Below are 24,300 nucleotides of genomic sequence, written 5' to 3'. Positions count from 1 at the left end.
ATGATGTGAAAACTCATGGAAATCAGTTTGGATCAAAGAGGCCTTGAGATGTTCATGGTGGAGGAATTGCTTCCCGCTCCCTTCAAGGAAGAGATTCTGGTGGATTTGAAAGTATAAGGCAGGGGCCCTTACACCCAGTTAGATGCTAGTTTCAGATGTGTCTTTAGTATCTTCCTTTGTCCAGTCTTGGTTAGATATGGAGGCTCTGTGTCTGTTTATCAGAGAAGGAAGTCCCAGCATAGTTCCAGGTCTGGGGTCCTGAATGCTGCTGACTTTGAACATGAGGAACCAGGATGCCTCCTGCCCTCTTTAGGGAAGCTATAGAGCTCCTGATGTTACAGATCCAAAAACCTCTACCAGTGGCTTGAGGAGACCTTCTGTGTTTGCATCACCAGAAAAGGGTGACAGCAAGCTGGGTCCCTGTTTGATGGGGTTTTATTGTTCTTTTCTTCAGCGTAACTCTAGTCCCCAGGGTGGAGATAATGATCACATTACTCCAGCATCACCTTGCTAAGCCACCATTGTGTACTCTCCACCCTGAAAGTAGGTGGCCGGGAACAAGAGGGAAGAGCAAAGGGTGCTTTCTTTTTAGACTGAAGGATCTCCTTCAGATGGCTGTCTGCTTAGGCATGATGGATTAAGACCCCCAAGAAATGCCCTTGACAGTAATCTGCTACCAACCCCTCACCTGTCTTGAACCCCTAAAATAAATATCCTGTAGCCAAGGAGGGAACCAAAGCAGAAATATGGGATTGGGTGTGGAAACCTTGAGTTTCCTCTTTCTGGTCCTAGTTTCTGTGGTCTTCAGATCTCTAGTTCTAGCCACTGAAGTCCTTGATAAAACTAAGGGATCTTGTCTTATGTGCACCAGAGGAAAGAACCCATAGGCTAATCGGGAACCCAAGGGACCCTCTAAGGCAAGAGGGCTTGTGTGGTCTTCAATACTATTTGGGGGGGAGGAATCCATTCTAAGGAAGCTAGAGGAGGCCACCAGCCCTGCCTCTGACTCACTGTCTACCCAAGCTCTGGAGGCAGCTCTGCTCTGAGACCCCAGCTGCAGAGAACATTCCAGCACCTGCTGGAACCTCTGTTCCCACCTGTCCCATGGGACAAGTTAGGGCACACTGCTCATAACAGACCAGATTACCTTCTGTCCTTTGGGGTTGATGTCGCCCATGTCAGAAAAGTTATTAGAATAGCTTAGTAATCCAAAAGCTGAGTATGGGCTCTAGGAGGTGGCACACTGCTGGATGGTGCCCAGGCTTGTGTGCCTGTCTGCCTGTTTTCTCGTAAGAGTGTATCATTCTCACCAGCTTTGACTATTCTTCACGCTTTCCCTAAATATGACAGCAGGGCTGAGAGCAGCACTTCTCAACCGCCATGATGCCATGAGACCCTTTAATACAGTTCCCCATGTTGTGGTGACCCCCAACCATAAAATTATTTTGTTGCTACTTCACAACTGTAACTTTGTTACTGTCGTGAATCATAATGTACATATCTGTGTTTTCCCATGATCCTAGGCAACTCCTGTGAAAAGGTTGTTCAACTCCCAAAAGGGCTACAACCCACAGGTTGAGAATCACTGACTTATAGGGAAATGTGCTTCTGCTTCTGACCTATGCTAACAATAACTGAAGAGGAAAAGCCAGAAAGATGCTCATTGCTTAAGGTCCAGCTTCCCCAAGACTCCCTCCCTTGCCTAGCACCTAGCTGGGGTTGCTTTACTGCAATCTCAAGTCCAACACAACACCCATATCTTATACATCCCTCATCAAGCACGTGGTGAATAAATATGGATGCTATGTGAGCAGGCTGAAGGCCCCTCCCCATGTCACAGTGGCATGTGCAGGCCCTGGCATGGCAAAGCCACATGGCTGGGTACATGGCTTCCTTGCCTCTCTCTAGTCCTATTTCATCTTTCTTGCTTGTGTCGATTGTTTTGCTTTCCTCTCTCTGGCCTAGAGACAAACTGAACAACTAGTTCTAGTTCCACCAGTATGTTTTCCCTCACACTTTGAGCTTAGCAGATTCCTCTTGGTCCAGGAAGGGCCTTGGGAACAGAATCCACATGAAGGCTGGATGCCCCGCCTCTGCTAGCCACTGCTGCTTGGCTGGATAATCTACTCTTCCCTACACTCCTGCTCCATGGCCAGGAAGACTTTATAGCTGTGTACATGGTTCTAACAATGACCAAGTCCCTGAGGGACTGCTACTGCTGCTGCTACCACAGGGTCTTTGGACCCTGGACTTTCTTCCTGCTCCATAGCGCCTTCTGCTGTCAGTGACTCCTGTGTCCAGTCCACACAGCCCTATCTGATATGGCCCTTGCTTCTGCAGCCTCATCCAGCAGTCCTCTCTATTTCCTGCTCACCACTTCTTACGCCCTCCTACAACTGCATCTCCTACCCTGTTTTTATCATTTACATACATACATACATACATACATACATACATACATACATACATACATAATGTTCCCAGCTAGCAAAGGCTTCCTATTTATAGTACAGAGCCAACTCTTAAATTCATCAGTGCAACTCAGACATTTCCTGAGTACCTATCAAATGCAAGGCACTGCTCCTGGCACATGGAATTCACCAGTGACGCAAACAAACCAAAGCCACCTGTGCACATGAAACCACACTACAGCCTAGAAGACAGCAGATACCCATGTGACCCACAAGGAACCTGCCCAGTCAGGAAGTGGTAAATGCTATGGAAAACTAGAGCAAGGCACATAGGAATGGGAACAGTCAACAGGGGTTAAGTTGAATTGCCCTGCAGTGTGGACATGTGTAGGGAACTCTCCCTTACCAGCTCAGTTCAAACCAATGGGGCAACACACTCAATTCTGATACAAGATCTCTAACTAAAACATCAAGCCATTCTGAGCACAGGTCTCTGAGTGCTTCTCTATCTTTAGTCCGATCACACAGAGAACAACACATCTATAACTCAATTGAGGAACAAAGGTAGAAACCACATCGAGGCAGCAGTTGTCAAGTTTATTATTCCTCGGGAAAATGTCTTGGGGTGTCCATGACTACAGTCATCATGTAAATGTAAAAACTACACTTAACTTCCAGGCTCGGAGATGAGACCCAGGGATCTACTTTCATTGGTTGTCACCAATTGTCCCCGCATTGGCCATCTTAGGGCCCAATGTACTGAAGACACACAATCCTGCCCTTCCAGATACAATTGGTATCATGAAGATAATGATACCAACCAGGATCCACGAGCTCTGCCATGGATTCCACATCCAATCAGCCTGTGGTGTTAGCAGATGTGGGTTGAAAAGGCCAGAGCTCTGGGATAAGATGAAGTGTGCCATTTCTATTTATTTATTTATTTATTTATTTATTTATTTATTTATTTAGATATTTTCTTTATTTACATTTCAAATGCTATCCCAAAAGCTCCCTATACCCTCTCCCCGCCATGCTCCCCTAACCATCCACTCCCAATTCTTGGCCCTGGAGTTCCCTTGTACTGGGGCATATAAAGTTTGCAAGACCTAGGGGCCTCTCTTTCCAATGATGGCCATTCTGCTACATATGCAGCTATAGACAAGAGCTCTGGGGGTACTGGTTAGTTCATATTGTTCCACCTATAGGGTTGCAGATCCCTTCAGCTCCTTGGTTATTTTCTCTAGCTCCTCCATTGGGGGCTGAAGTGTGCCATTTCTAAACAAGTGCCTGATGGTGCTGGTGGTTGAAACCACACTTCGAGAATGTCTGATGAAAGTCGGTCAGGAAGCCGGTTCCTTCAGAATCTAGAATTTTATGAACTAAGTTCACCCAAGACAACCTTGGGGCTCATTTCTTATAAACCAGAAATGAAGTGTGTTCAGTGCTTGGAAAACGTTAGAAGATGTTGATTTGAGGAGCCGAGTCGGAATGTATTTCCTCTTTAATAGGAAATGCTGTCCCGTGACTTCACACCCCTTCCTGCTTGAAGTGTAAGGAATATCTGTCGGCCACTTCAGGGGACATAAGGGAGAGGATGGGAGTCAGTGGACAGGGAGTTCTGAAGTGATGTTCATAGCAAACTCCCCTTAGCCCAGAGGGGCAGTCGTGGCTCTCATGGCATCCAGTTCCTTCAGGGGCCTGTGACTTGCCATAGAGTGTCCTCATCAGTCCAGTTGTCACAGGTTAAGTACCTCTTCCATCTAGGCTGTGGTGTCAGTGACCTTATGTGTCAGCCCCTTCTCTGACACATAAGCCAGGAAAGTACTGCCTTTCCTGGCCCATTTGCTTGTGAGGCACCGAGGTCAAGCCCTCTATTGCGCAGACTCGAGGAAGAAAGATCATGTTCTCTTGTGACGTAAGCCTCGGTATCCAGCTGTGTCAGTAAAGCTGGACCTTTTCACAGCCCAAGGTCAGACCAGCTCAGGGTACATATTAAGATTTAATGGCCACAAAAGCCCAAATGGGCAAAGCCCACTCAAGGATTGGGGAAAAAAATGTTTTGTAAGGTGACCCACCATCCTAGACAAGTGTGTAGGAAAAGCACTGGAAAACCATTTTCTTTTCCAGAAAATAGAACAGGAGACAGAATCAGGCAAGATCCCCCTCTCCCTCCCTAGACTCTGCTGCTCAGGTCAAGATTGGAGGAACGGATTTTGAATAGGGGTGAAGCCAAAGACAGTGGCAGTTCCTGGTCGCCTTAACAAAAGCCCAGTTCAGCCCTTTTGCTTCCTGTGGTTCTGTTCACACTCCCTACCTGTCTGTCTGTCTGTCTGTCTTACCCTCCACTTTGCTTGTTCTGTCCTAACTCTCCTTCATCTTTCCAGATGCAAGACGCTATGGGCTATGAGTTGCCCTGGGTGTATTTTGTCAGTCTGGTCATCTTTGGATCCTTTTTCGTTCTAAATCTGGTTCTCGGTGTTTTGAGCGGGTAAGCTGACCACTTCTGTGTCCTCTTTACAACGCAGCCGAGCAAGGTCCCAGGTTCAATGCAGAATCCTCAGAGACAGGACCCTAACAGGCCCAGGAAAACGGGGAAAAAACATCTCCATACAAGACCAGATTCTGACCATTGGCTGCACAGGCGCTTTAGCCTCTGAGTTGCACCTTGAGGATCCCGGGTCCCGCGCTGCTCAGCTCGGCGCTGGGGAGCCGGTGGCTGGCAGTTGGCCATGCTCGGTTGCTGTATGTGCCTGACTAACTATCATTCCATTCTTCCAGGTCAATGATGCCGTAGGAAGGGACTGGCCCTGGATCTATTTTGTAACACTAATCATCATAGGGTCATTTTTTGTACTTAACTTGGTTCTCGGTGTTCTTAGCGGGTAAGCAGGACCAAGGAAATGGTCTTGATTTTTCCATTAATTTGTATTTTATTCTCTCTGCTATTCCTGGCACTCTTCTGTTTCTGGCTCTGATGAACCTGGGATCAAGGGTCACTCAGGAGCCTTGAAGTGAAGGTCTTTGGCCTGACTGTGAGGAGGGTCGGATGGAGGTAACTCATCAGAGACGCATGGTTCAACCAATATGCCACCACACACACCAAGACCTTCCTTCCCAGCCCCCAGGGACTCAGGCTGCTTCCCTTTGGGCCATACCCACTCAGCCTGAGGAGCAGCAGTGCAGAAAGAGTCTTGAGTGGGGATAAGTTCACGGCAGGACTCTGAAAGAAGGTTCCTGTGCACACACAACACTCACAGTGCCCTTGGGAATAAACACAGGCCTGAGCCCATGAGACAGCTATCATCTGCAGGCAAGTGCAAGCTTTAAACCACTTTTATTGAGTCAACAGGCCAGAAAAGGAAGAGTTTGGTTTAAAATACAAGTTGATATGGCAGGGTGGTTCAGTGGTAAGGTATCTGCAGGTATCCCATGGACACTCTCTGTGTTCCGTCCCAGCACTATCAAAACCAAAGAGACAAAATTCCATGACTGTGTGTGTATTTGTGTGTATGCACATACATTTATGTGTAAAGAAATATAGACTACAAGTCTAATTCTCATTTCAAAGTCAAACAGGCAATTGTTGATCTTTACCTTTCTGAATGTGAAGGACACATAACTATTTAAAGCCACAGGTTATCATGAGGTTAGAGAGGAGGTGTAATTCATTTTCCTTCAGATTTATCTAGGTGGCCACAAACACAAACCTACCTGTTTTTAGCCCTTGCTCAGATGCAATTTGCAATAAAAGAATGACTTGTGGCTGTGGTATCGAGACCCCAACAATGGCTACCTTCTCACCACTGAGACCTAGAGTGTCTCCTCGGCTACCCATTTTTCACTAGCTCATGCCAGCCATGCCAAGACCTGACACTTAAATGCTCCTGGTGACCCTCTGGCCCTCTCTAGGGGACTTGCCTACTGACTTTGATCTAGAAGGAGGTGGGGGAGCTGTTTCTGCTCTGCTTGGATGGGGCAACTCTTTTTTCTGGGCACCTAGGGATTTACTGCTGGGGGCAGTTCAAGAGGAAGGAAAGAGGCGCCTTTCAGTGCAGACTGGGCAGTGTTCTGTCTCCTTCCATGGTCAGGGCGTGGGGTTCAGTCTGCAATAGAGCAAAGGAAAAACTCCTATCTTATCCCTCCCATGGCCCAGAAAGACATCTTGCCTTTTGCCAAGGTGAGACCACAGGAGAGCAGGAGATGGAGTCGTATATAAGCTCCTGGTTAGCTGCCTGGAGGTTGAGGGTGGTGGTGGGTTGTTCTTATCTTCCAACACAAGAAAATGGCCCGTTGTTTATACATGAATCTCACTGACAGCATTGGAAAAGAATCAAGCTCATTATCCCCTTTCAAGACAGAAATTTGGCTATCCTAACTCTGTGTTTGCTGGGTGCACAATATCTGGCAACCTCATATTTTTAAATCTTTGTTTTCCATGTCAAAAAAAGAAAGATAACATCAGCTCATGGGTGGCTGTCACTGTAGAATGAACGGGAATGTCCAAGTAGAGTATTAGGCACAGGACTAGTATACAGTCAGCGCTCAGTAGCAGTGCTGACTGCAGTAACTACTTTGACTTTTAAAGATGAGTAGCTTGAGCCAAGACACGTCACTTTTCTGGCAGTCGGCAGACTTGGGCCTGAAGGCTTAGTTTGGATCCTGTTTTCTTATCACTGGCTGCTAGCTCTGCATTGAATAAGTCTGGTTGTCGCGTAGCCCGGAGCTCTAAACCAATATATGTATGGAACTTAAATTCCATTTTCTTCCCTCAGATGTTAGGGACCAAATCTTAGCATGTAGCAATACAATCTGGAGAATGCGAACCAGACTCTGAAGGCTCCGTTTTCATCCTTACAGCCATTGCTGTCCCTGTCTCCCACAAGTGTGGCCAACCTGCTGGTGTCGAGTCAGAGATGTTAAAGGAGCAGCTGCTGATGCTGGCGAAAGATCATTTTGAAATGACACCTTGGTCTCATTTAGATCAAGTAGTTACATAGATGTGCATAATCCAATGTTTTGATGCTTAATGGCTTTCAGAACATTTGATTGACATGGGACAGGAATATAACGACTCTTTAGCCTCTGAACCTGCAGTTCATTTGCTCTGTTCTGGGGCCTGCTAGCACCCGAGCATCCACAAAGTTGCAGCATGCTCCGGGCAGTTCCAGACACATTGATGGGCCCTTTGTCCAGCCAGCCAGATGTCTGTAAGCAGTTGTCCACCCCTTCTGGCTTTTGTCAAGGTCCCGTGACTCTGAATGCATTGCCTCTAACCTGTGCAGTGACAAACCAGGAAACAAGCTCCAGTGAGTTTAAGCCACACTGGTGATGGTTTAAAATTGGCATCTTGATTAATAAGGACAGCAGTGTAATTGTTAACCTCAAATATTCAGGGGGGAAATCCCACTCATTCATCAGCTAGACGTGAGTTAGACCAACCTTTCAGAAAAACGAGGAAGCCTTGGAGCCCATGAAAGCACTATCCCAAGGATGGCACAGTCTGTCTCCCCATACTGTGTCAGAGCCTGTGCTCTGCATAGCTCATGTTAGTTGATTCAGTGTTCATGACAGCTTCATGAGCTAGAAGCTACTCATGCTTCCATTTCACAGAAGGAAAGACTGAGGTTCAAATGAGGAAGCTGCATCCATTCTAATAGAAAAGTTTAAAGGATGGAGGGCTGGGCCAGAACATCATCCATCCACAGCCTCTTCTTGTCACTCCACAGTTGCAGGAGGAAGTGGGAAGGGGAGATCAGACACTACAAAAAGGAGAGGTGTTGCAGAGCAGTCTGCAAGCTTCCAGACACGGCCAGGGAATGGAAAGAGCTGGGAAATGCTGCCTGGCTGGCCCAGGAGGGCTCGTTGTTCAGTGGGAGAACTGGAAACTTGGCAGAGCTCAATGGGCCCAGAGAGCAGAGGCATTTCAACTGCAGCTGTGAAGTATTCTGTGACTGAAGGGTTAGGGTGTGAACCTGACATCCACCAATTAAAAATTACAGCTCAATGAAGTAATTCATCCTCACAAACTATGTCCTTTTGTCAGCAAGGCGAGGCTAAAGTGTGCCCACTGTGTTCAGAGCAGAGCAGGGATGGCATCCCATAGAGTTTCTATTGTAAATGTACAAACTTCCATATTTTGGTTACCTGAGGGTTCTGCATCCTTTATCTGCAACCCTCGCATATCCAGAAGGCCTTTGTTCTGACAAGGCCACCTAGAACATACTGTGTGAAGGACACACAGCTCTTGGACTCTTTTCACAAATCTTCCTTGTTATGTAGTGATCCCATATCTACGCTATGCAAGGCACAGGTCTGGCAGCAGTGTAGGTAACAATTGGATTGGAATTACTTTCTCCTCCAGAAATCCCAGCCTCCAGCCCATTAGAAGCCAAACAGTGACTGTGAGACTTTTGAAATTACATTTGAGTCTATGGGTGAGGGAGTGGAAGTATGGACTCTGAAATCTGGGCCTTTGGATGTGCCTGCACCTAGAATCTCTTAGCTGGGCATCCTTTTTCACATCAGGAGGCAGGCATGTCTTTTGCCTGTAAAAGCAGAGTCCCTGATGGGTGGGAAAGTTACAGCCTGGAAGTGTACCTGGACTATGATGTTAAAATAGAAGGTCCAGACTGAGGACTCCCCTACATGCCATGGTGGGAGCAGAGAGCTGACTACAGAGTTGATCCTCATCCTTCAGTGGTTGCACTCTGTCAAGTCACACCGGACAGTGCACCGGTGAATGCTGATCAACGGTGCAAAGTACAGAGTTAGACCCCTGCCAGTAAGTATCTAGTCGCATTTGGCAACCAGTTAAAACATAGCCCTAGAGCCCTATGTGTGTTTCTGCACACAAGTTATTTAGTAACTGTCACCCATTTGTTAACACGAGACTCGCAGCTACCAGTACTGTAACTCATGCCGGTGTGATCCCGATCTGACACACATTTTCTCCGTAAGCCCCAAAATACAACAACAACAAAATGCCAGTAAATAAACTGACCCTAAATAAAGACATTTGCTAAGTTATGAAAACTGACTTAAGGAGAGCCTCTCACCTTGTTTGACCTTAGCAGGAAGCATGGAACACATTTTTATTTTGCCATTACATGCGTATTCATACATGAGAGTGCCATGAATATTGATTTTGGGGTCTCAAACAAATCTTAGCAAACCCAGTAATAGCAGAGTTCTTATTTGTCTCTTCACTATTGATTTTCAAAGGGCCTAATATCCCATGGTCAGCATGATTAGTCCAACCCATATCCTATTGCCTGCCTTACATGGTAAGCACCCCTCCTCCCATATTTTATCTTGGCCATTTTGCAAGCAACAGATGCGCTTCTGCCTTGTGACAAATCCCGTAGTAGTGACTGGCTGTCTTGCTGGCTCTGGCCCCTGGGCTGGGCATAGCCAATCAGGCTGGGGTTGCATGTCTTTATTAGCTCAGTCTCAAGAACAGGCACGTGGCAGGCATGCAGAGGAAAGGGAACCAGGGGCTGTCACCCAGTGGAGTTCCATGCAGCCCATGTGACTGCGTCCCCGCCCATGGTACTATCGAAGCACCATGTTACCTTGCTGCCCAGGCCATATCTTCAGCCCTTCCCCCCACAGCATGTCCTTCCTCTACAGGAGCAGAAGCAGGAAAGTCCCATAGAAGCCTGGAGGTGTCCCTTCCCCTTTATTCCTGTTGAGGTGTCCCATGCATCTGCAGACATGAACAGTCAGCTTCCCCACCTAACTGCAGCCCAGTCCAGCCTGTTCTTCCAGATCTGTAAGAAGCTGTGGGTGTCTTATAACCAGAGCTTGAACTCTGAGAAATTATCCAGAAGAGCTAAAGGACTCTCTTAGCAACTTTATGCCTTTGAAGCTCACTCAAACCCACTCCAGAGGAAAGGGGCAAGAAAGCGTGTGGGTGTAGGCAGAAAGCTTGCAGGAGACGAGACGTTCCTCCAGGTACATTTTATGGAGTTTATTTGCATAGGGAGAGAGGTGCACTGTGAATCTACTGTCTCTAGAGTGTAAGGTCACAGTGGGGGAGGCTCCACCATATGGAAGGTAAGGAGGCAAGGCAAACGGGGGCTGGCATCTTCCCATGTCCACCCCGGTAACGAAAGCAGATAAGAAAAGCCAAGCCAGTTCCTACCTTCACTGTGATCTGTCAATCCAGGGCTTCTTCCCTGGCATCCAACTTCCTGGAAAGGAAATAAAAGTACCCACTGGCTGGCAGCAAGCCCACAAAATAGCAAGTTCAATCCGATTATAATTGGATTCAATCAGATTTGAGAAGAAAATTCAATCCAAACCAAAGCACCGTTAAGGAGATAGTTGAAGAAGACTCATTAACTTGAGAGCCCCCGGTTCTCAAAATTAAAACATTCCCTGGGCTCCTCCCGGGTCTCAGCCCCATTTCACCACAGTGCTAAATCCTGAGCTCTGCCAAACTCCATAGGCAAAATGCAACTACTAGGCCGGTGGTGTCTGGTAACAGAGCCTCCCATGTACGACACTGGGCTCAAATGAACCTTCCATCCCTGCAAAGGTGCCTTTCCTGTACGGTACTGCACTTGTGCATGAAGCTCTGTTGAGTCGGTTTCCATAGCCTGTTGTCCTGAATCAGGTTCTAACTGAGAAGAAACACAGGAGCCAAGACACCAGAGAATTCACATGCACACCCCATCTATCTACCCCACCTCACCCTACCAACGACCCCATTTTTGATAGATCAAACAAACCAAAACCAAGCAAGTCAAAATCTCTTGCCACCCATGGGAAGAAGGGGCTGGTTTCTGCCAGGGCAGAGAAGGGAACTTCCTCTGTTTCCTTCTTCCAGCAAAACCTTGAAAAATGGCAATGTCTGCTGATTATTTCCTTAAACTGCCACATTAGCTTTGACACCATCGTCGTCTCTACATATTTTTCTATCCTGGGTAGGCAGGCAAAAGGCAGGCCCCAAGGCATTTTCTTGTGTTTGGAATCCTTATGGGGAATCCATGTGGTTGAACTCCCTCCAGGCATGCTAAGAACGGTAGCAGGAACCGTAGCCCTGAGACCTGAGATTCAGGAGTTCAAACCTCCTGGGCCCCTAGACAATGGGAGGTAAATATTCACCATCCTCCGTTGGTGGGGAAATGCCCTGGTCAATCAACCACATTGGCTGGTTTTCATGGTATAAATATTCCAAACATAGCTGTTACCTTACTATCAAGGAGACTTCCCTGAAGCCAGAGTTGGGAAAAGAAGGCATTATTTATTGGTTCTGAGACCCAGTATAAGTTAAGTGGGCTCTATCATCACTGGGTCTGAATCATCAGTGTCATTTGAAGATAAGTTGTCATTTCTTTTAAAAGGTGTCACCTAATCTGGGTGACACACGTTTCCTGGCTGTTGTAGAGAACCATTAGAGTGAGTGTCTAGAAGGGGTTCTCTAGCCTTGAAGAACAGCTGTTACTCACAGACAAAGCCTGTTATGACCCAGAAAGTAAATGAACAGCCTTCACTCCCTTAGAGTTTCCTGGCCTGTGTTGAGAGTATGCTCTTAGGGCACCCCCTTCTTCTGGAAGTGAACACAGAACTGGGGGGGGTAGAGATAGCGGTCTGTAGAAAGGGCGTGATCTGGAGATCGATCTCTACAGAAAGCATTAATCCCTGCCTTGTCTTCCCTTCTCTCCATCCTCCCTCCCGGCTAACCCTTCTGTGCCACCCTGCCCCCTCCCCTTCCTCTCACACCAGGGAGTTTTCCAAAGAGAGGGAGAAAGCCAAAGCCCGAGGAGATTTCCAGAAGCTTCGAGAGAAGCAGCAACTAGAAGAAGATCTCAAAGGCTACCTGGACTGGATCACCCAGGCAGAAGACATTGACCCCGAGAATGAGGACGAGGGCATGGATGAAGACAAGCCTCGAAACAGTGAGCAGCCATCTTCCCTTTGGCTAGGGTCTGGGACGGGAAGATCAGAGAGCCAGGCGACAGTGTTTCACACCAACCTTTCTTCTGGTTGATGTTCACAAGAAGAACATCCTTCTCCATGGTGGCTATCAGTTGCTGTTCATAGGAACTAGTCAGATGGGAAATCGTTGCCACTGCTATAGAAAGCCTCATACCACACTTAGAAACTTTGCCCTGACAACACAGTTGTGTTTGTGCTGAGGAGAGTGAGGTATGCCTCTCCTGTGGGCTCCTAAGGTGTGGCCAAGCATCCTGTCCCTCTGCCTTGGGATCAGTTTACACTAGTCAGCCTCAAGGAAGGATGTGTACCTGAGTAGGATTCTTTCCACACTGGCAGGGGTCTTCCAGGTTCCCCCCACCCCTCAAATTTTCTAGGAGAAGAGAGTCAACATTTCTCACTGAGTAGGTAACTAACTAATTGTCTAAGACAGTGCTTCTGGGAATGTCAGAGGAAATGCCGACGAATGCCACTGGATCCATTTAGACTATAGACACAGAGCCATATCCCTTCCTCTTGGTTTTCTGAAGGCAGATGGCCAGAAAGCATACAGGCCAGGATACAAATGGGAATAGCAGGTGACTGTAAACGTTTTAAGATAACAAGTCATGGAAAGTCAAACTTCATTCTGATTGTCCCAGTAGTTTTTCAAAGTGGGATCCCTGGACCAGTGGTAGTAGCTCCAACTTGGTAGAAACTCAAACTCTTGGGCTCTGGCTTAAACCCCACTGACTTAGGAGCCCGAGGACGAGTTGACCAGAGACAGTGATGCATGGGAGTCTCAGAACCTTTGGATTACCTCTAACTGCTGCTCCTCTTTCCTATGACCCTGATCTTCAGTACTCTTCCTCGTCTGTACTCGGCATCTGTCTTGCAGTTTGCTTGTTTGAGTAGTTGCTTTTCTGTCCTTTCAAGCAGCATGCTTTGAAAACAAATCTTGAATATTGGGCACCTCGCACACGGAGCCATGTGGGTCAGGGTAACAAGACAGAATCTGCCTCTAAGTAGGGAGGGACTTGGGAAGAGAGTCTGTCAGGATGAGAAGATCAGGTGGAGGAAGAAGACAGCCAAAGGTGCTAGCAGACTCTGCTCTCTTGCTCCAAAGACTGGTGCAATAAATCTATCAACTGCTCCCTTCCTGATAACTCTGCTCAAGGTACAAAGAAAAAATTAAAACACATAAACAGCAAGGGACTGGTAACAACAAAATTTAATAACCCAAGGAAGCCTTCATGCTCCACTAAGTAGTTATGCAAGCTGGAAGCTGGGACCATTGATAGATTATTACAATGAGCTATGATAGCACTGAGGGGTTTTCTAGGAAGACACATGGCAGCTTCCATTGTATTGTTAATGGAACTGCATGATAGTTGATTAGTTTGTGGGATGCGGTGGAGTACTAAAGAAGGTAGTTGGCCTGTGAGTCACAGAGGAGCTTATAGAGGGTTTGACATCCTGGCTCAGGATTAATCGTGATAAACATTTTATTGGTATGTCACGTAGAAATGGGCAATAGGCATTACTTGCTTCACAGCCAGTTGCCATTCACAGGGATGCATGGCTATATTGTTCCCTGTTAAATTGAGAGCTTCTGCGGAACGCAGGCTACTTCTCCATCTCACCCATTATAGGAGTGGATTCCAAGGAAAGCTCCCAGCAGGGCGTGTACCTTGCTGTTGGAGCAGATTGCACTAACAGGCTCGTTCAGTACCCCCTCACGGCCAAGGTTTGCTGAACCCAAAACCTTGAGTGTTAGACTCCAGAGACTTCCCTCTCCCCCACACTGCTTCATTATGTCTGGAGGAACATTTGGAGATTGCTTCTTGTCCCTGGTCAGCCCTGTCATAGGAAGACTGGAGTAGGATTCTAGATCCTATGTAAATGGAAATGTTGGAGGGACTGAACCAGGGAGGGGCCAAATAACAAAGATCCAGAGGAGCCAGAAAGGAAAAGTAGAGTTTCCATGTGAAAAGAGGAAATACGGAACTCAAGGACAAAGGTGGAGCAAGCTCACAGATTCCCAATAAGCCTGGAGTAAAGTGATTCATTATTGACCTCAGGAAGGCCTTACAGAGAGTAGACCTCTAGTCCACTGTCTGTGGATGGATGATGAGATGAGCTGGGCTCTAGGTTTATACACAGTTTACTATTTATATATAATTTACTTGCCTGAAAGGTAATCCTGTGGCTTGGCAACTATATTCTCTTTAGGATTTACTTCTTCGTTTGGCCTTTGAAACACATGCAAGAGGAGGAAGACTTGTGCTTGGTTAGTGTATCTCTAGTTTTGAAAGGTCTAAAGACTATACTGTGGAATTTTTCCAGGTTTTTTTTTTCAGGTCAGAAACAAAGAGGTGTGTGTGTGTGTGTGTGTGTGTGTGCGTATGTATGTGTGTGTATGTGTAAGAAACTGTGTATGTGTGCATGTGAGTGAAAAAGTGTGTGGATGCATGCACACACCTTTACATGCATATGGAGGACGGACGGGATCAATCTTAGATATCGTCCCTAAGGACCTATCTACCATGTCTTTTAAACAGGGTCTTTCACTGGGACCTGGGGATGCTTGATTGTGCTGGTTAGCCAGAGAGCTGTAAGGATCTGCCTACCTCCACTTCCTCATCACTGGGATTACAAGTGCTTGCTGCACAAGCACTTTACCAACTGAGCTGATGCCCCAGCCAGCATTCCTTTCAGTACAGATCATGAACCACTAGTGTGAGTCACTTGGAGGCAATGCTGGCTGCATTGTGGGGACAACTTTAGTGATACATCATTCAGCAGTAGCTGAACAAACCTAAGTGGATCCATCAGTCAGCTTTCCTAAGAGGAGACACAAAGCCACTGAGAGGGAGAAGAAGAAGAGGTTGGAAGATGTCAGGGAGAAAGCATTTAGTTGGAAGATCTTCCCTTAAAAGAATAGAGAAAATTAAGTAAACTCTATATAAACAGTTAATTCTATATAACCAGACTGCAGTTATTCTTACCAGCCATCCAGCCAGCCATAAATGGAAGGTCTGTTCTCCCAAGAACCTTTCTTGGCACTGCTGAAATAACAATGAACAAAATAGTTAAAACTCCATGCCTTCGTAGAATTTCTATTGTAATTTGGGGTGGGGAAGAATAGATTAAATAGTATATCAGAGTGGTAAACACTGAGAGGTGGTGGTGGAAGAGGTGGTCATGCATACTCTGCTGAGAATGTAGTAACTAAATAAAGATGTTGCTTAGTCAGGATTTGTATTCCTGCACAAACATCATGACCAAGAAGCAAGTTGAGGAGGAAAGGGTTTGTTCAGCTTACACTTTCACATTGCTGTTTATCACCAAAGGGAGTCAGGACTGGAACTCAATCAAGTCAGGAAGCAGGAGCTGATGCAGAGGCCATGGAGGGATGTTACTTACTGGCTTGACTCCCCTGGCTTGCTCAGCTTGCTTTCTTAAAGAACCCAAGACTACCAGCCCAGGGGTGATACCACACACAATGGGCCCTTCCACTCTTGATCAATAATTGAGAAAATGCCTTACAGCTGGATATCATGGAGGCATTTCCTCACCTGAAGCTCCTTTCTCTGTGATAACTCCAGCTTGTGTCAAGTCAACCAACCAATACAATTGACCCCTTGTCAACTTGACACACAAACACATCACTATCAAGCCTCAACTCTTACTTTCTTATTTACCCCCAAGATCTAAATAACTTTTAAAGTTCCACAGTCTTTACAAATTCTTACATATTAAAATTTCAATCCCTTTAAAATATCCAATCTTTTTTAAAATTCAAAGCCTTTTTACAATTCAAAATCTCTTAACTATGGGCTCCACTAAAACACTTTCTTCCTTCAAGAGGGAAAAATATCAGAGCACAGTCACAATCAAAAGCAAAAGCAAACTCTAAATATTTAATGTCTGATCCACTCACAATCTTCTGAGTTCCTTCAAGGACTTGAGTCACTTCTCCAGTTCTGCCCTTTGTAGCACACACCTTGTCTTCTAGGCCCAAGATGTCTGTATTCTACTGCTTCTGCTGCTGTTCTTGGTGGTCATCTCATGGTAATGGCATCTCCAAAACACTGCTGTCTTCCCCTGTAACTAGGCTTCACCTAGGCTCTCATAGGTTCTCTGCATGGTGCCAAGCCTCAACTCCTTTGCCTGACCCCTTCCTTCAGTCCTGGGATATCCATTGCAACTGAGGCTGCACCTTCACCAATGGCTTTCAATGGCCTCTCACAGTGCCAAGCCTCAGCTGCTCTTCATGACCCCTTCATGCCTTCAAAACCAGTACCACCTGGGTGACTCTTACACATTACCAAGTCCAGCTGCAGCATAAGTTACAACCTTGGCTATCTCTGGAATACATCCTCTTTGTGCTCTCAGTAAACACTTCCCAAAAGATTTCCTTAATGATGCTGGTCTCTTCTTAGTCACCACTAATCTCTTAGTTTCAGCTAACCAGCATCAATAGTCCCAGTAATGCAAAGCTTTCACTTTAGTAGTTCTGGTATCTTGTGAATCACAGCTGATTCTTCAGCCCCAGCTAAACAAAACCACAGAATCTTCATAATCAAAACAGCAAGGCCCTGCCTGATAAGAGTATTTAATCTTCCCTCTGAAATTTCACAAACCAGTCCCCATCGTTTGCACTGTTCTCAATATTATCTTCCAAACTCTTACAGAACATTCCACAGATCTCTTAACACCCAGTGGCTCTTCTAGCCAAACTTCCAAATTCCTTCCCCAGTCCTCCTCAAATCATGATCAGGTTGTCATAGGAATATACCCCACTCCTGGTACCAATTTGACTTAGTCAGAGTTTCTATTCCTGCACAAATATGACCAAGAAGCAAATTGTGAAGGAAAGAATTTATTCAGCTTACATTTCCACATTGCTGTTCATCATTAAAGGAAGTCGGGACTGGAATTCAAGCAAACCAGTAAGTAACATCCCTCCATGGCCTCTGCATCAGCTCCTGCTTCCTGACCTGCTTGAATTCCCCTGACTAAGACAGATGTGAAGGTAAAAGGAAGTGCACAGCTATTTGGGAAGGGATCCTTCCGGGAAGATGGAAGGGTGGTGGAAAAGAAAGGAACATGACTGCTGCATCCAAGAATAGAAAGGAGGCCTGGGCAGGTGGCTTTTAGGGACAGAGGTGAGGCAGGAAATGGTAGAGAGAATGCCAAGGGAATCTGAGAGAAGACCATGTAACTTATTGACATGAGATCCTGGATCTGAACTGGAAAGAAGCCAAACAGCCACTGGAGTGTTTGAGAAGAGAAGTGATGAGTCTGTGGCCACTGTATGAAAAATGGAATGGAGGCCACCATGGCAGCAGCTAGCCAAGAGGGGACTCCCTGGAGAGGATGGTGTCTTATCATGGCAATGATGGAGAAATAAGGTCAGAATTCAAGGTGGCATCATTGCTGACAGATAAAATATGGGACACGAGAGAGAAAAGCTGAAGCTATCCAAAGTCAGTATAAGAATGGAATTGCCATTTACTGACATAAGGAAAACAACCACATAGGGCAAGGATATTAAAAAAAATACAACTCAGATCTTGAGATTTAAAATGCCTTTGAAACGTGCAAAGAGAAGTGTTGAGTAGGTGCCTGGCAGTCACAAAGTTCAAGAGAAAGCTTTGACACTAAGCTGTAATTTGGGGGTAGAGGGTGTCATCAGCACAGAGAGGGCACTGGAACACATCTGTCTGAGTCAAATCACCATGGAAAGAGTGATTAGAGATAAGGTAAAGCCAACAACTGAGACAAAGGTTTGCAAACTGATTGATAAGAAAAGAGCCAGGCACAACAATTTGCAGTGCAAGACCAGAGGACTAGAGGGAAAACAGAAGGAGATTGACAGTGCTGCAGAAAGACCAGTGGGGTGAGGACTGGAAACATTGGCAGGAGATGTTGGCCAAAGCCAACAGAGGGCCTTTCCTCCCCATTCTTCAGCTCTTGGGTTCTTAGTCTTTCTGTGATGGCCGCCAGCATGATCCTCTTTAGCTGGCATGGTTTAGCTGCCAGAGATCTAAGGACTCGGACCTTCATGATACCATAGAGGAGGGAGAATGAGATGCACATGATCAATCCAGTGCACCTCCGACCCAAACAACACCATAGCTGGATCCCAGTCCCTGTGTCCCATCCGTAGCCATGTTGGCACTAGACCTTGCCATAGCAACTGCTCACAGAGAGCCTTGACCAAGGATTCATGACAGATACTCAAAAGCCATCCTAAGATCACACAGGGAAAAAAAAAGTAAGAAAGGGATGTGCGTAGCTTCCATGTGAGGCAGCTCTCTTGGTCCCCAAGTTCCTCTAGGGCAACAATGAGATCTCACCATCCCACTGGCTGCTTCTAACCTTCCTCTAGGCTTCAGTGAGCACTCCTCTTCAAGGTATCCATCAAAGACTATTGCTGATGCACAGAGCACATTACTATTGGTGTGGATGCCCTGCTCTAAGGACGCAGTCCATTTTCCAGGTTCAATTACTATTTTGATAGAAGGCATTAGAAGGGAAACTGGGTATAAAACGATGGGGAGCCGGGAATGTGGCTCAGCAGGTGAAGGCACTTGCTGTGCATGCCTGCCAGTCAGGGTTCTATCTCTTGAACCCACATAATGGTTTGGAAGGAAAAACCAACTCCACAGAGTTGTCCTCTGACCTCCACACACCTCCTGTGTCACATGCACCCCCTCCCACATTACATACGAATAAACACAATTTTTAAGAAGACCGATGGGAAAATCTTCTCTTTAGAACAAAAAAATATAATCCGTTAAGTATCTACTCATATTGGAATTTCTTTCTCAGTCATTAAGACAACTTAAGTACAGACCCAGCCTTCTGAATCTAACTGTAAGATCCGTATTCATTTGGACAAGCAGATAAAGATGGACATACGGTAAAGCCCAACATGGGGCTTCTACACAGATAGAGAAGATTAAATATTTGTACAAGTGATAGTTGATGATGTGACTCTGTAGAGTCACTTTGCAATCATCATTAACCAACAGGAACCACATGCCTGCTGTGTGCCCTGCAGGAGTCAGAATAATGCATTATTGAAGTACAGAAATTTGAGGGCCTAGAAGAGCTGCAGGTTGCCCACAAAGAGCCCCATGTGGCTTGCAAGCATAATCTGAATATCATTGGTTTACATTAGATATGTGTCAAGGACATGTCTATAATTATTTGATCTTAAAATATTTTTTTTTAGAAAAAATCAGTATAGTCAGCATTTCCCTGGAACTAGCTTATGATCAGGGGTCATCTCATGTCTCTACCACGACAGAGGTCTGTGAAACATCCAGGTGGATCCCAGTCCCTGTGTCCCATCCGTAGCCGTGGTGGCACTAGACCTTGCCACAGCAACTGCTCATAGCCTTGACCAAGGATGCAAAAGCCATCCTAAGACCACACAGGGGGAAAAAAAGTAAGAAAGGGGTTTGTGTGGCTTCCATGTGAGGCAGCTTTCTTGGTCCCCAAGTTCCTCTAGGGCAACAATGAGATCTCACCATCCCACTGGCTGCTTCTAACCTTCCTCTAGGCTTCAGTGAGCACTCCTCTCCAAGGTATCCATCAAAGACTATTGCTGATGCACAAAGCACATTACCATTGGTGTGGATGCTCTGCTCTAAGGACACATCAGGCTCAGATCTCTGGAGAGATTCTGGTTCCTCCATTGCTTAGTCTTGAAGTAGGGAGACGCGTCAGCTTGTCAGACTGGTGGTAGGAGAAACGCTTCTGTGGCCCTCCTCCATCCCTGGGTACACATTGGCAGGTCCCACTCAGCTCACGGGCGACTCACAGGAGTCATGTGATGCAACTGTGAAATCCCGCTACTGTGTTAACAGTCCTCTTACTCTCTCTCTCTCTCATATATATGTATATATATATATATATATATATATATATATATATATCACGCACACACTCACATATGCACACATGCGTGACAACACCAGACACAGGACAAAAAGAAATCCAGGGCCCATTTCTCATCCGAGTGTTCATTAGCATCTCCCAGTATCCATTAGTGTTCACTGAGGTCAACTGGCTGCAGATATGGTAGGAGTCTTCTGTGTCCAGCAGAGGCGAAGGATGGAGAGGTTCTAGATGTGTAAGTCAGTTAGTGGCAGAGGATCCTTGCAGCCAGGGCCCCAGCTTACTCTGCCCTTCTGCATGTAATAGGAAGTTAGGCTCAGCTGCTGTCGATGAGGCAGAGTGCCCATGTTTCCCCCCAGGAAGACCCCAAGCTTTATTGCAACTGCATCACTTTGTGTGGAGCCTGTGAGAGGTGTAGAGTCATTTTTATCTATGATTTCTACAGTCCCGTCAATTCAAGTTCTGTGAAGTCCTCTTCCATCGACAAGGAGCTGAGAATACAGCAATGCAAGAGTAACCCCCATCCCGGGGAGATACTCTCAGGCCCGACCCCGTCACTGAAGAGAGCTTGGACAGTTGATATCTCCATCTTCATCTTCTAACAGGATTTTTAGAATTGTAGGCACCAACACTGTGTTGGGATAAGACTAGAGAGGCTGAGGGAACCAGAAACTTGTCCCCTCAGGCCCCACTCAATAATTAATCTGCTACTTGCCTCTCCCATACTCCCTGAGTTGTCCAATGGGGGGTCAAAGGGTGGGGGAGGGAAGATGAGCTGTTACAAACAAACTAAACCTTCTAGCTCTGGTGATCGGCTCCAGTGCTCTTAGGACATGTATATACTAAGTTTTAGCCTTAGATGTCTTGGTCAGATGGGGAGTGGTCATTCTACTCTATCAGACCCCTAAGGCAATCAAGAAAGTCTAGAATCCTGCCATTGCTAGGCTTCTGGGATTATATGGAGCCTCCCACATGACAGTTTGTAGCCCCCAAAGCCACTCTTCTTCCAAAAACCCAACGCGCAGCCTGACTTCTCTGCATGGAAAGCCTGGTCTGAGATTTCACTTTAAACCTCCTCTCCCACCATTCTTTCTCCGTAGCTCTCCCTTTTCCCTCTGTCTCAGGAACACCACTAGCCAGCCAGCCAAGGATAGCAGTCTGCAAATGAGTAAGAGGCTGGTGAGGATAAATGGCCTGAGGCTTCTTTGGGTCCAGAACACTAAAGGCGTTTAAGGCTAGAAAGGCTGATCTAGCTTCATTCAAAGGGTGCTCCTTAGCATAAATGCTCAGTTCATTCACTGGCTCGCAAAGGAGATTGATGGATGGAGTGAGGGTTATCGCCAGCTGAGACCTAATGAGATCTCCACTATACCTCCTGGATGGAGTGGAAAGCAACCATTGTGGTAATAAACAGAGAACAGCATCTAATTTGTAAATTCCTCTTTTCCGTAGCTAAATTTAATCTGATCAGTAAGACTGGAGGGAATTGTTGATAACCAAAAATTATTTTCCATGTCTTAATCTGGCCAGGAAACTTCACCCCTAATGGAAATGGCATATTGCTCTGGCAATCATTGGGAAGGACATTTGTCATTGCACTAACCCAATTGTTGCATATTGAAAAATGCACTTAGACTGTAATCTACTTAAAGCCAAAGTGGAGCTGAAGCCGCACATTGCCTTGTTCCTGGTTCATAGAATCTAAATCTCTTTCTAGTTAAAACACAGAAATCTGCCGTAGACGTCTTCCAAGATGTCAGCTTGACCTCACTGATTAGCTGGCAAAGCCAGATGGCCCACCGTGAAGCCCAGATGGTGGTCACAAATAGCTTTTTTGACATGAGAGAGATCAGGCTAAAAGAGCAGAACACCATCTCCAGCACAGCCATGGCTCAGCTTAAGGTAAACAAACCAACCAAGCAAGCAAGCATGGTGTAGTGGTACACATGAGAGACTGAGACAGGGGGGTTGAGGATTTGAAGCTATAGACAGACCTTGTTTCAAAAGAAAAAATATTCAGGAGGCCCAATGGAGTAGAACAGCCTTCTTTTTCCTGTTCTGTGTAAATCTTCATGTTAGCCAAGGTCTGAGACTTTTGGCATTCTTCTCACGAGGCCTTAAGCGTTCCCAGGATGAGACCGTGCCCTGGGTAAGTTTCTGTTAGCACTCGAATATTTTCTGCTAAGAAGACAGCAGGCATGGATGCATTTGAAAAACCCCCAAAGGTCCAGGCAGCTACAGTCATTCTTAGGGATTACTCTGAGACATCTGCCATCATAACTAAGAATTTACATTCCTGCTGCCTTGTGAGACACAAGGATTCTTTACGTCATCCACTTTGTTTTTGCATTGCCCGGTAGAGTGTCCAGTGTCCACTGTTGTTGTTGTTGCTTAGTATTATGACTGACAGCCATGATTAATTAAACTCATCTCAATTGCCCTATCTTTAATCCTCAACAAACTCTCCCAGAGTGGCAGAATGATCTCACCATTTTCAGGAGGAAAGCTCAGGTTCCGGTCATTTGCTTTCGAAGGGATTATAGCCTAACAGCAGGCATACACCAGCTCTTCCTGAGGTGTGCATCCCTGGACCCTAACATCCATTCTTCCTGCCAGATGAGACAGAGCAAGAGGCCCATGACAAGTCCCCAAGAGCAGGCCGGGAGCCCTGGTTTCTGGTTTTGACTTCAACATGAATCAGCTCAGTGTCCTCTGACAGCCCCTCACTCCCCTCTCTTGAGCCCCAGGTTCCTGCTCTGTAAAGTAATACACAGATCAGCTCAATTTTTCTGTACATATTTGGGCTTTCCAACCCTCTTGATGGCCACACTGGTGCTCTCCATCCCTTCAAGTCCCCTGTCCCAGAATGGAAGTGTGGCTGACCTAGGGGGGAGACAGTGCTAATTTTGTAGAGAATCACTGTCCCCTTCCAGTCTAGGGGTCAGGCAGCTGCAAAGGGGAAAATGCTGGCTTCTAAGGAGCCTAGGTGCTTCTTCCTAGGCTCACTGAGGTCTGTAACTGTGTGACTTCCCTATGCTGGTCTGAGGCACGGCGGGCGCAACACTGTTGATAGCCCTGGTCATTATCTTTGCATGGCCAAGTATTTACTGTAACTGTGTTGCTTTCTTTCTGCCTCCTGGATGCTTCCGCTAATGGTTGTGCTTTTGGAAGTATCCCCTGCATTTCCTCCGTTGGTCAGTTCCCCCAGTGGCCCTCAGAAGCACAAGGCTGTGACAATCCCACTCTTCAGTGGGGCTGAGGTGGCTTCCTGTTCCTGCTGAGATGCCCACCTTTGTCCAGTCCATCTCTCTGTGCCTGACCATTCCCAACCGTCCTGGTTTTCAGCTGCTTGTCATCACAGTGATCACTCACACAAGGCAAGAGGCAAGAGCAACAGAGCTGACTGAATTTGCCCAAGGGGCCCCTGGTGCTCTTACACAGCTCACTAACCTCTGCAGGCCTACAGTCCACAGGACTGACCCTCCCCTCCCTTCCTTAAGGGGCCTTTCTAAGTCTCACCCACCGTGACCAGGACTCTGTCTTGTGGTGGTTTGGCCTGAAGAATTTTGGTCTCAGGTTCAGACCTCTGTTTCCCAAGTTCACAGCGCTCCTGACTTCCTGACTTCCCTCTTAGCTCCGAGCTGCCAGCATGGAGGCTGTGACAGGGTCATCACATAAGGAGCTGCTTCTTCAGTGACCTGGCCAGCTGCAGCACCCTTACCCTTTTCCTGATTATAAGACACAGTTCAAGTATACACAGTAGCTTGGAGGAATCTAGGCACAGGGTTTACCTGGCTTCAAATTCCTCAGTCCTACTTAGCCACTTACTTTGAATAAGTGATTGAATCCCAAGCCTCGGTTTCCTCATCTACAAAATGGGCTGTGATACCTTACTCATGGCGTTCTCAGTTCATAATGTGAAACATGAGAGAGAGGCTAGCACCCAGCAAATACTCAAAGGCTGAACTGTTAGGATTAAGACAGAAGCCACCACACTGCTGGGACAAAGCCTAAAACAGACATATGCCATGCCATGAGGTACCCCTGGGCCAAG

General features: G+C 46.5%; 1 protein-coding gene across 50 annotated transcripts in view; it reads left to right on the top strand.

Moving 5' to 3' along the window:
* Positions 1-24,300, top strand: part of Cacna1c (calcium channel, voltage-dependent, L type, alpha 1C subunit) — a 610,145-nt gene that overhangs the window by 450,218 nt on the left and 135,627 nt on the right. For 31 of the 50 annotated variants that reach the window (XM_006505439.4, XM_006505435.4, XM_006505441.4 and 28 more), the window contains exons 8-9: positions 4,799-4,902; positions 12,144-12,316. In XM_006505439.4, the coding sequence (XP_006505502.1) occupies positions 4,799-4,902; positions 12,144-12,316 (277 nt within the window). Of the gene's footprint in view, positions 1-4,798; positions 4,903-5,192; positions 5,297-12,143; positions 12,317-24,300 lie in introns of all 50 variants that reach the window. The other 19 variants (XM_006505443.4, XM_006505436.4, XM_006505438.4 and 16 more) reach the window with 1 other exon arrangement.

Source organism: Mus musculus, chromosome 6 (assembly GCF_000001635.26).
Source record: "Mus musculus strain C57BL/6J chromosome 6, GRCm38.p6 C57BL/6J".
Classification (NCBI taxonomy): Eukaryota; Metazoa; Chordata; class Mammalia; order Rodentia; family Muridae; genus Mus; species Mus musculus.
The sequence above is the reverse complement of the archived record's forward strand: the minus strand, read 5'-3'. Positions and strand labels throughout refer to the sequence as shown.